The sequence below is a fragment of the Artemia sp. Qi Xiang Cuo genome, chromosome 19 (genome assembly GCF_049724085.1).
Source record: "Artemia sp. Qi Xiang Cuo chromosome 19, ASM4972408v1, whole genome shotgun sequence".
NCBI classification, from domain to species: domain Eukaryota; kingdom Metazoa; phylum Arthropoda; class Branchiopoda; order Anostraca; family Artemiidae; genus Artemia; species Artemia sp. Qi Xiang Cuo.
Window position 1 is genome coordinate 57,355,259 of NC_142812.1, and position 12,723 is coordinate 57,367,981.

General features: G+C 33.9%; 1 protein-coding gene across 1 annotated transcript in view; it reads left to right on the top strand.

The window, feature by feature from the left end:
* LOC148941039 (acyl-CoA synthetase short-chain family member 3, mitochondrial-like) overlaps positions 1–10,763 on the top strand; it is a 316,825-nt gene extending 306,062 nt beyond the window's left edge. The window contains exons 10-12 of the mRNA XM_089105148.1: positions 7,744–7,841; positions 9,690–9,814; positions 10,723–10,763. Of these exons, the coding sequence (XP_088961274.1) occupies positions 7,744–7,841; positions 9,690–9,814; positions 10,723–10,763 (264 nt within the window). The remainder of the gene's footprint in view (positions 1–7,743; positions 7,842–9,689; positions 9,815–10,722) is intronic.
* Positions 10,764–12,723: the final 1,960 nt, after the last annotated feature.

Consider the following 12,723-nt stretch of genomic DNA (forward strand, 5'->3'; position numbering starts at 1 on the left):
TGAAAGTAGTAATGGCATTTTTTTTAGATTTTTTTTATTCTTTCTTTTACTTGGGATTGAAAATATAGAACCAATTTGCCAAAAAAGCCCAACAAATATATTTTACACATTTCTTTTTAAGCTAGCCAATACTGTGCATACTAAAGAAGTCATAATTATTTTATAAACAATAACAGAAGCTTAAAAACAAAAAAAATATCCATACATTTTAAAAAGTTCCCGTGTTGTATTCAAACAAACATGGGCCTTTAATGGCAATCCAAATTTGTATGGTTAAAACTAAGATTCTTCTGACCCCTCCCCCCCCCCCAGTTCTGCTGGATAAAACTTCAATTTCTGTGATGCTATTAGTTTTCAGTCCCCATTAAAGTACCAACGTTCTTATCGGATCACACCTCATACTCTTTGCTTTATTTACTTTGCTTTATTTACTTTATAACCTTTCTTTACTTTATAAAATATAAAAATTATTTTTAAGCTTATTCATTAATAATCTTTTTAAACTAGCTTAGATTTATTTTGATGGACAGGATATTGTCGTGCTGTAAAAAAAATCGTACATAATTTCCAACGTGGAATTGAGCTTTGCTCTGCGGCTTCTAAGAAACTGATAGTGTCTTAAAGGCATAAACGCATACAGAAGGGGATAGGCATGGGCCCTGGGGCTTCTTAGAAATCTCAAGTTTACTGGGATTACCAGGTTCTTATTCAAATTATCAAAAAAGAATTGTTCTTTTTATTTATTGCTTCCTTCCGAATAATAGTTTTCTGCATACATTCGTGCATTGAGGCATAGGACACTGAGAATCAGGGTTGCCACCCCTAGTGATTTATTACTATTTCTAGTGATTCTTCATATTGCCTATACAAAAAAAAATCACTAAAATCTAGTGATTTTTTTTCTCACCGGGTGAAAACGCTGCTGAAAATGCTTTCACAAATAATAAGGCAGCCAAGCATCTCTATTTGATTCGTAGTTTTATTCAATTATACTTCGAGGATAATAAAACTAAAGGTCTATTCGATCTTCGAAAGAAGTGGATGAACGCCATCTAAAATGTTGCCAAAACCCTAAAGACATATACTTATTTAATTGATCATAGTCAATTCATAGTCAATCATAGTAAAGTCAATGCTTTAGAACAAAAATTTAAAAATAAGGCAGTATCATTCAGCCAGGGGGGCGGGCACCCCCCCCTTATGGGTGCCATGGCTAGGAGAGGAAAGGTAGCTCCTCCTACTTCTCAGAATACTCATCAGCATCCTAAGGAATAAACTAGGATTGTTTATATTGCTTAATTTTATGCAGTTTTTGCTTCTGTTAATGCAAACTTGTCGAGCTCTAAAAGGTCAAATAATTAAACTATGTTCTGACGAAATAAAATCTTTTCTAGAGGTCAAGCTAGCGAATATGTATTGTGTTTCTACGGGTTCAGATAGGAGAGGGTAAGCAGTTACCCATAGAAGACCCACTGCAAGCCTTTAAAAGAAATCCTTGAAAGCGTGTTCAAGACAAAGTTTTAACAAAAAACGATGAATATGAAAGTTTTCACTAATATTAATATAAATTTTTCAAGAGCCCTCACCCCCCCCCCCTTCATTTCCAGAATTTAAATATCACATTAAAAAAATATGAGGTCACGCTGGATCATGTTTACCGGACTATTACCGAACTCCTGAATTGTTCCTGACGGATGGACCAAGGGCGCCAAGTTCCATCCCAATTGGCTCTTTCACTTAGGATTGCATTAGGAACAGACAGAGGAACAGACAGGAACAGACGGACAGACAGAGCGCTTTACAGCACTGATGATTAAAAATTACCACTTTTTTGGCGAAAAGCCTCGTCGTTTCATGTGGTAAAATGCGACCAAGACTCTGGCCACGTCAAAATTTATTTGATGATTCATCCCTCTATGGAGTCTTAGTTTAGCTTTCAAGGTGTGAAGACCTCTATTAAAGAAAGAATCGGAAAAAAATGGATATATCGCTTAGCTTTCAGTGAACAGTGATAAAAGTTATACTACATTGTAGACAATAAAGTGCAGCACAGGATGGCACAAAATCCAACAAATTATTCGAATTAATCAGTGTATTAATCACCAGAAAATTATGAAAACAATCCAATGAAAATTAGTTTCCCAAGTCAAGACCATAGTTTCGTTAACCGGGTTTGACTTTCGATTTCACGAGTAACAGTGACTATGGCTTCGAGCAATGATACCGGCGGCCGAAATGAAAAGGAAAGTTTATGCCCCGTCGATCAACAAAAAAGCGTCATTGCATTACTGAGATTTCTGAAAGAGGTCTTCGGAAACGTTAAAAAAGTCCCTGGTGGGAAAGATAATGTTAGAGAAATATGCGACCGGATCCTGGCTCTGCACCAGACTGTAATAGAAGAAAATTCGGAGCTTCTCCGTAACAAGAATAAATACCTGCAAAAATTTGTCGAACTACAAACCGAGTTGTAAGAAATTCGTCAAAGTTCACCCATCATTCAGAATCATGCCCGGTCGTATGCCAGCGTAGCAAAAGGACCCGAGTCGCATTGCCTGGTCCTTGAACCAATGAACACTACCCTAAAGAACCAAGATGGAAGGAACAGATCTCAGAGAAACCAAAATACTGAACATGTAAAAAGGGGATAACATAAAGTTCGCAGCAAAGAAAATTGTACCGGGACGAGGAGGTAAATATATTCTTGAAATGCAGAGCAAAAATGACTTAGATGAAGCCCTCATGGTTTTAACAGATAAATCCAAACAGTTGCAGTTCAAACCAAAACCCGTCAAGAAGCGTCTCCCACGAATGGTAGCGAAAGAAATACCAGGTTACGTAACACGCGAAGAATGCATGAGTTATGTGATGGACTCAAACCTCTCAGTTAAAGACCTCGTAGCGAAAGGAGAAACCTTCAAGGTTATCAGTGTTGTAGAAAGAGGAACGAGAAAAAACGTGATTATTGAAGTCAGCCCAGTGTTACGGAAGAAAATCGTTACAAATCGTAGACTTAAGTTTGGCTTTTTAATGGTTGGATGCGAGGATCACATCAACATCATTCGATGTACGAAGTGCTGTCTCTATGGATATAAACGTTCTGTTTGTAAGGGTGATGTTGCGTGCTCATGGTGCATGGGTAACCGAGCTTACGAGGACTGTGAAAAACCTTTTAAACGTTACCCGGTGTGTCGGTCATGTTATAAAAAAAATGTCAAATGTAAACCACATGCATACTATGAATTTAAAAAATGCCCAATTGCTCGTGAAATCACGGACCGTCTCAAGAAGAACATTCAGTATAATTGAATACTCAAAATGACTTACTTAGTGCAAACAAACTGACATTTTTTCAGATTAACCTTCAGCACTCTTATAGCGCACTAGTTCAGCTTCAGAAAACACTTTGCGACCTAAAACCAGATGTGGTATTGTTACAAGAACCGTATGTCAACAAGTTTGGAAAAATAACATGTGTACCACGTGATTATGCAGTATTCTCAAAGTTTGATTTTGAGAAAAGATTCTTTAGTGCTGCGGTATTAGTTAAAAAAGACTTTAAGTGCGATATTCATTATGATGAGTCTACAAACGAGTGTGTCACCGTATCTATTTACTTGAGGTCAAGAATCATTAGAGTGTCATCAGTATATTGCTCCCCTTCGCTGCAGTCCTTAGATTATCAACTGAGTATTTTGGATAGAATGTGTAAAACTTTTTACGTGATAGGTGGGGGTTTTAACGCTAAAAGTCCAATGTGGCTAAACGGTGTTTCTACTGATCACAAAGGAAAAGAATTAGAGGATTTTGTAACTTGTAAACAACTTGTTGTTATTAATGATCCTGATTCACCCACATATTATCATCATTATTCTAGCCCAGATGTTACGATTGCTAGTATACAACTTTTGACATATATTGAAAACTGGAGAGTCCTACAAGACCCTCCTTCACTATCAGACCATTTGTATATAAGTTTTGATCTCAGTTTTAATGACGAAATAAGAGAGAAAAAAGAAAACCAGCGATACGATTATAAGAAGACTAATTTGGAATTATATTCTATTTCCTTACAGACGTGTTCTTGTTGGGTTTTTGATTGGATTCGGGATAAAGCATAAGAAAGCTATAACTCGTTCTAAATCTTAACTAATTAATTTACATAACTATATACAAGACTTGAATTACTTGTGTCCGTACCATATTTTAAGAATAAATTGATTCTAAAGATCAACCCAAAAAAGTAAAATGAGGAAAGGTTACCGACGCATCTCGAGAATTTCTTAAATGTCAAGATAGAGAGAAAGAGAATTAAATATGAAAAATGCTACAAGTAAATATAAGATGGAAATTTTGAAGGCTAAAAAAGAAGATTGGAGGCGTTTTTGTGAAGAAAGGGGGACAACGGATCCGTAGAATACGATTCATAAGATTTTTAGGTTAAAGGGTGGGACTGCAAAGCCTATCCATATTAAAAAGAGTGATGGTACTTTTACGAATTCAAGAATTGAAGCTGGGGATGTACTTTTAAATAAGTGGTTTACGAAAGATGAGATAACAGATGACAATAGCTATCATCATACAATTGGTCCAGAAGTAAAGCAGATATTAGAAGAAGATGTAGAAAATAGCGAGGATTTTCAGTTTCAAGACCTTTTAGAAATTATAAAAAAATTAAACCAATGAAAGCCCCAGGCCCAGATAGAATCTTAAATTTAATTTTGACAAAAAAATATGAATGTAATTGCACAAACTCTTTTGACAATTTTAAACGCGTGTTTGAAAGTTTCGTATTTCCCAAAAGAATGGAAAAGGGCTAATGTGATTGTAATAAATAAAAAGGGTAAAAAAAATGACGGTAACGCCCGATCGTATCGCCTAATAAGTCTGCTTTCTAATTTGGGAAAAAATTTTGAGAAGTTAATAATGGGTAGACTGAATAATTTAAGTAATGATAAAAATTGGATTTCTGATTATCAGTTTGGTTTTTCGAAAAATAAAAGCACGGTAGATGCGGCTGATAATTTGGTGACTATGATTGAAAAAAAAAAGAAGAAGTTATTTACATTGTGTATATTTTTTGATATAAAAGGGGCGTTCGATAATGCTTGGCATCCAGGAATTATTAAAAAGTTAAAGGAAAAAGAATGCCCTTCCGGCTTAATAAAGTTAATTAATAGTTATCTATCAGATCGAACAGTTGCATATGAAAATGGAAACTTACATTTACTAGAAAAGTCATGTCCACAAGGTGGAATTCTATCTCATTTTCTTTGGCTTGTTAATATTAATGATTTTCTTTAAATCAATATAAATGAAAATTGTTTGATTCAAGTATATGCTGATGATATATGTGCTATTATTACAGCAAAGAATGTAAGTACACTAGAAAAAGTAGCAGATAAGATTTTTGAGAGTTTTGATAAGTGGGCAGTAAATAATAAATTAACATTTGACATATTGAAAACAGAGGCCATCCTATTTATAAATAGACATAAAACACCCCACGTTAATTTAGTATTTGGAGGCGACATTATTGAAGTTAAGGATAAAGTTCGATATTTGGGTGTAATTTTAGATAGGAAACTTCTTTGGACAGAATATGTAACATGGAGAATTAATGAAGCTAAGAACTATTCGAGTCGTCTTTTAAGCGCGACAAGGATGACCTGGGGCTTAAAGCCTTTCGCCCTTACAAAATTGTATAAGTCAGTAGTTGAAAGTACTATTTTGTATGCTGCTCCAGTATGGATTGGGGCCTTAAGAAAAAAAAATTACAGAATATGTTACAGTCAGCACAAAGATGTTCAACCCTTAGTAATTCAAAGTCATTTAGAACTGCTCAAAATCATGTTATTACAGCCCTTTCTGGTGTCCTTCCAATCGGTCTAAGAGCAATAGAACGGGCGGTGATGAGGTTTGTTAAAAAGGGACGTCCCCCTGTTTGGCCAGATATTGTGCAGCCTAGTTTTCCTTTAAATAGATACTCCGTTGATCATAGCGTTTTTACCGATGAAATAGTTGCTGAATTGCTAGGAGTTGAGTTTCTGATGGAAAATTATTTTTCACCTTTCCAACTGAACCGTAGTGTTTAAAAAAATACTCTATATAATAAATGGTATGTAATATTTGAAAATTATATGAGTAGTTGTCCTGTTAGATTTTTCAAATGTAAAGAAGATTTAATTTGTGTGCAAAAACTTGAACCAAGCTATATTTTAACTCAGTTTATAACAGGCCATTAGAAACTGAATTATTTTTTACATAGAATAGGCATGACACATAGCCAGATCTGTAAATGTGGATGTATAGGAAACTGTGAGCATGTCCTGTATGACACTCTTTTTTAAGTTAGTCAGAGGTTTAATATTATTTTTGAATTGAAAGAATATAATTTAAGCGTTACTTTAGATTTAATTTTGATAATTGGTGATAAAAAAGTTAGGAGCATAGTGAATAAATTCCTGTTTAGCACAAATAAATTTGATGTTTGAGGTTATTGTGAAAGTTTTCTGAGGAGTGTTTAGTGAATTTGTAGTTTTTATTTCTTTTTTTTTCTGTAAGTATTTTAGTGTTTATGTATAAATGTAGTTATATAGTATTTTTGCGTGAAATACCTGTTTGGTGCAGTCACGTAATAAAATAATCATCAATCAAAAATCATCAAATCATTCATCCCTCTATTTATGTAGGCTATTAGATGTGGGTGTTGTTAGTATTTTTCCCTTTTACTCTTATTACTATGCTAATACCGTTACGCGCCAGGTAGCTTGTCGCAGTAAAAAGAGAAAAAAAGATGACGCATTATTCCTAACCACGCTAAGATACGGTTTCTTCAGTTTTAAGATGTAGGGCTGAAAAACATACAATTCATGGTTTTTAACCATAGTGAATCCGTGTGATTCCATGAGTGATTTCTTATGATTTCAGTGGTTCCATTACAATGAATTTACATTTCATCAATACTTTCGCTGGTTTTAAGCTTTTTTAAAAATCCCTATAAACCTTTTTTTGTCATTGCTTTGTGCTTTTGAAAATTTATTTATAGACACATTTTGAATTTTCGGTTATAAATAGGGCGAGGTTCGCTTTTTACTAAACTATGGTGACCAATTTAACTCTTCTAAGGGTTTGGGCTTAAACTGTGAAGCTACTTACTTTAAACAAAAAAGACTCAGTGTAAAATGAATTAGACGTTAAGTTCCCCCCAAAAAATTGAAAGATTTTTTTCCAGAAAAAAAGACTATGCTTCTTGCTAAATATCAAATTCAAATAACATTTAGCCGACAACACTTATCGCCAAACTTAAGCAATTACGAATGAATATTTTTATTTATTTTTTATTTGATTTTTATTTTATTTTATTTTTATTTTTATTTCATACGTAGTTATTAGGTCTTTGTTTGTTGCCTCTTGCTATATCCAGACCCCCTCCCTTCTAACTCCCTGGTTTAGAAATATTCGGATATGTAAAAATTATCATTAATTTAATAATTTAGCTGTTTTTACTTTGAATAGGTGAGCTAAGTCAAGCTGGGTAGTTAGAATTTACTGGGCAGTTTCCCATTTAAATAATTTAACTATTATGAATGAATAAATAAACATATTTAAATTCAATAACTATTTTTTTTTGCCTACTTCTTGCTAGCTGACTACGAAATTTATCTTAAAATTCTAAATCTTTTCTTTTTATTTATTTATTTTACTCCGTCTATTTTAACTTATTTTAACTAAGTCATTGAACAGGGATATTATGACACCATGGACGCTGGCATGATGGATGAAGAAGGCCGAGTGTATGTGATGGCTAGGGAAGATGACGTGATTAATGTGGCAGGTCACAGGTATCTCTTTTAATTACTTTTTATTCGTATTTTTACTGAATATTTTAACCTACTGAAGCTTTTTTTTTCCAAATGTGATAAATGAGCTTTTGAAATGTAATGGTGGCGATATTAATACTACTATCAGTAACAACTCACAACAGCACCAGGCCACCTGAGGACAACACAGCTGCGCACGCTTCTCCACCTCGATCTAATCAAAGCTTCACTTTTTACTTATCTAAGGAAGTTTCAATGCCCTTTAAATCCTCCCTTATGACCTCGTAAACCCCATTTGGGACGGTCTTATTTCCGTTTAGTTTCAGATCGAGGTCCTAAAAGCAAAGTCATTGGCAATCTGTTATCCTTCACGCATGTAACATTTCATAGCAATCCAAAGCTTTCTTTCTTTATAACAACTGTGCATATATGTGCAGCATTTCTCTTGAAAAATCTACAATCAGCTCTTGACTCTGATCAGATACCTGCCACTCTTTTTCTCGTTGGACAAAAAAAAATTCGAGGTGGACGGGATAAGGTAGTTCTATGAGGTATTGTATCCTCGAAATTAGCGAAAATCTTTCATTTTAGTATCATATTGACCTGATCAAAGTGAAAGTCTTCAGGAGTCTTTAGAAAGCCTAAACACCTTTTTCCAGGGTCAGTTCTTTTAATCCTTGTCTAAAGCCTAGTTCAGTCTCATGTTTTATATTATGCTGTTATTTAGATGCCAACCTTTTCCTCGATCCTGAAGCCAATTTCAAAACTTTAGGATAAAGCAAGGACACTAACCAGGAAACTAACCGTTGTTCATTTAAACCCTTGCTTAATTTGAAATCTCTTTATTCTCTGCCGTGTGCTTCTTTCCCTTTTCTACAGTTGCATGGCCACCTTCCTGCTCCCCTAAGTTACAATAAATCATTTGCTTTTGATATATTATTTGATATTTCGACTTACCATCTCCACTCATCTACCAATGCACGGATCCCTAATACACAATCCTTGAGGTCTGATTTTAAACCTTTGGTAGCTAGTAACATAATTCTAAGAGAAGGACACTCTCTTAGAATCTGCACGAAGCTGCCACTTCTTTGGTATCTTCAATGTCAGAGAATTTCTTCTCATTATTGAGTAGTTTTCTTACGGTTTCTCCCGGAGTTTACGTCTATGAAATGGGTTTGAACGTCTGTTTAAGTATGTTTTATTTGAGTTTCACCGAGCTTATGATTTAATATTAAGCGCTACTTCCTTATCTTCCTTGTCATTTTGAGAATATTGAGGTGGGGGATTTGATTTTTTTTGTTTCACACCTGCTTCTTCCTGGTCATGGATCCATACGAAGTACAGTACGTTGAAGTTGTTTTAGTTGTTGTAAATTTATTCTTTAAAAAAAAAGAACTGACTCAGAATCATATTTTTAGTACAACGTGTTCTTTGACATACGGTCAGTCAAACGGTTACCTAAGCTATTCGTAGACAACTCTCGAAAACGTTTCAAAAATATAGTTTTATAATATAGCTTTATTTCCTACACTTCTAGATAAATGAAAGTTTGATGGCTGTATTGTACATAGAAGTTAAAAATTTTCAAAATATGCAAGTTTCGCACTTTACAAACCCACTCAATTCTTGATATTTAGTAAACTCTTACTAAAACTGTCTATATTAAAAGTCAAAACAATCTTTTTACTCCTTGTAGCTGGTACATTACCTTATTTTAAATGGAATAAAAATAAACAAATATCCTGAATTCGACAATGAAATAAAGAAAAAATTAAGAAAATGAAGAAAAGATAAAGAAAACGAAGAAAAAATGAAGAGATTGAAGAAAAAAAGTAAGAGAAACATTAATAAATTATGTTCATTTAGGCTTTCAACATCAGCCCTAGAAGAGGCTATACTTGAACACCAGCACATTGTTGAAGCTGCCGTGGTAGGTGCCCCTGACAAAATGAAAGGAGAAATTCCAGTTGGTCTCTATGTAACCACAAGTGGTAAGTTTCGTTTCTTCTGCCTTTGATATTTGTTCTCAGGCTACACTCGTCACTGACTTCTTTGTCAGCGAGATGTTTGCTTACTGATAAAACTTGTTCGTTGATTGAACTCCGAGACACAGCTAACAGTTCCTTTCGCTTCTTCGATGTTTCATCCTGTAAGGTCAACAGATAGTTTTATTTCCAATAGTTTGCTATTTCAGAATTGTTCCAAGACTTGCGATCGTGTTGGATTCCGAAGTGTTGGATTTCTGGTCCGTGATTTGTTTTCATCTTCAATGGCTTTTATCAGTTTGGGCTAGGGGTGTGTTTCCAGTTAATTTTTTAAAAACCATAAAGTTTCGGAAAAATTTGCCAAAAATGTGGTGAAAACACCGTTTTCACCGTTTTCACGTTTCCTTCAATCTTGGTCCTCCTTAAAAGTTTCATGGATCTCGAGCCCATATATTATCGAAGCTGAAGTAGTAATTACCTTGACTAAATAAACAAAGAATTTATATCAGTCTCGGTGTAACAGCAAGCAATAAGGTTTCTAATCGACTGGGTAATTTAGACCAACCGATTGAAGGAAAATTATAAACCCATTGAACTAAGTCTGTAGACTTAGTAGTTTGCACCTCAGTACAAAACATATTTTTTTTTTTAACTAAAACGCGGTTTTCTGCTGAGCTATGTACTGTAACGTAGACTCATTGTAGAGTTTTCTGACATCAAAACAGTGTATTGTAAACTCTGTAGCTCAGGCCCTTTTGATCAAACTGATGAAGGGTAGTGTGGAATCCATCAATACAAACTAAAATAAAAACCAATTTTTTGCCTGCTAGACCAAATTAAGGTCTATTCATATCGTAAATCTAGGATTATTTAAGATTTTTCTTCTGATTATTCCAAATTTATCACGTTTATAGGGCAGTATCACATTTTTGTCGGTGTTTTGACATTTTTGTAGTTTTAAACTTTGGACATTTTTGTCAGTCAACAATTTTGCCCACTAGATCAAATTAAGCCTATTCATATCATAAGTCTAGGATTATTTAAAAATTTTCTTCTGATTAATCCAAAATTATGAAGTTTATAGGTCAGTATCACATTTTTGTCAGTGTTTTAACATTTTTGTCATTTTGACATTTGACATTTTGGCATTTTTGTCAGTGAACAATTTTGTCCACTGGACCTAATTAGGGTCTATTCATATCGTAAATCTAGGATTATTTAAGATTTTTCTTCTGATTATTCCAAAATTACCAAGTTTATAGGGCAGTATCACATTTTTGTCAGTGTTTTGACATTTTTGTAGTTTTGAACTTTCGACATTTTTGTCAGTGAACAATTTTGCCCATTAGATCAAATTAAAGCCTATTCATATCATAAATCTAGGATTATTTAAAAATTTTCTTCTGGTTAATCCAAAATTATGAAGTTTATAGGACAGTATCACATTTTTGTCAGTGTTTTAACATTTTTGTCATTTTGACATTTGACATTTTGGCATTTTTGTCAGTGAACAATTTTGCCCACTGGGCCTAATTAAGGTCTATTCATATCATGAATCAATGACTATTCAAGATTTTCCTTCTGGTTATTCCAAAATTATGAAGTTTATAGGACAGTATCACATTTGTGTCAGTGTTTTAACATTTGTCATTTTGACATGTTGAAATTTATCAGTAAACAATTTTTGCCCACTAGACACAATTAAGGTCTATTCATGTCATTAATCTAGGATTATTTAAGATTTTTCTTCTAGTTACTCTGAAATATAAAGTTTAGAGGACAGTATCACATTTTTGTCAGTGTCTTAACATTTTTCTCATTTTGTCATTTTGAAATTTTTGTCAGTGAATAATTTTTGCCCAGTAGACCTAATTAAGGTCTGTTCATTTCAAAACTCTAGGACTATTCAAGATTTTTGTTCTGGTTATTCCAAAATTAAGAAGTTTATGGGACAGTATCACTATTTTGTCAGTGTTTTGACATTTTTTTCATATGACATTTGACATTTTGGTAGTGAACAATTTTTGCCCACTAGATCCAATTAAGGTATTTTCATATCATAAATCTATGATTATTTAATATTTTTTTCTGGTTATTCCATAATTATGAAGTTTGTAAGGCAGTATCACATTTTTGTCAGTTTTACCAGGTCGAACCTTAAAAACAAACAAGCAAAACTAAGCATTTAAATTTGGCAACACTTCTAGTTTAAAAGGATATGGGAAGTGAAAATAGAAACTTCTACAGAATGTTGCGATTTTGTAGGTAAAACAACCTAGTTACAAGAAACACAGTCTGGTTTTAAATGGCCCATAAATTAACATAGTGCTCACATCATGGTAATAGGCCAACCTTATTGATTATTTTATTTTCATGGTTGCAGCGGTAGCTACAACCTAGTAAAGGACAAACTACGGCCCATAGTAACCATGAATTTAAAAAACGTTAAGAAAAACCGGCTTGTGAAAAAATAACCATTTACACTGATTTCATCAACTTAGCTTACATGATTCAGGAATGGTAACTCTTACGTAAATTAGTCTTAATAGTAAAATATCATTTTGAAAACAAATTTAAAAGAGTTTCAAAAAACAACCTGAAGCTCCTAGAAATGGTGTCGGATCGAAACAAAAGGATCGCCATAGCCGAAAAACCTATTCAGGAAACTATTATACAGTTCCCCGGCTTGGATAACAAGAAAAATCGCTTTTTGCATGGGTAGCACTGATGCGCCCTCTTCTCCCCCCTCTTTTTCTCTCCACTGCTAGCGGGATACAGACAGCAGGAACATCCACTGATAGTGGGAAATAAAGAGCTGTTTAAAGGCTCATTTTAAAGAAAGTTGGTGAATCTACGTGCCTTTGTAATTAAAAAACATAGTAATTAAAATAAAACCCTTCTTTTTGACAAATGTA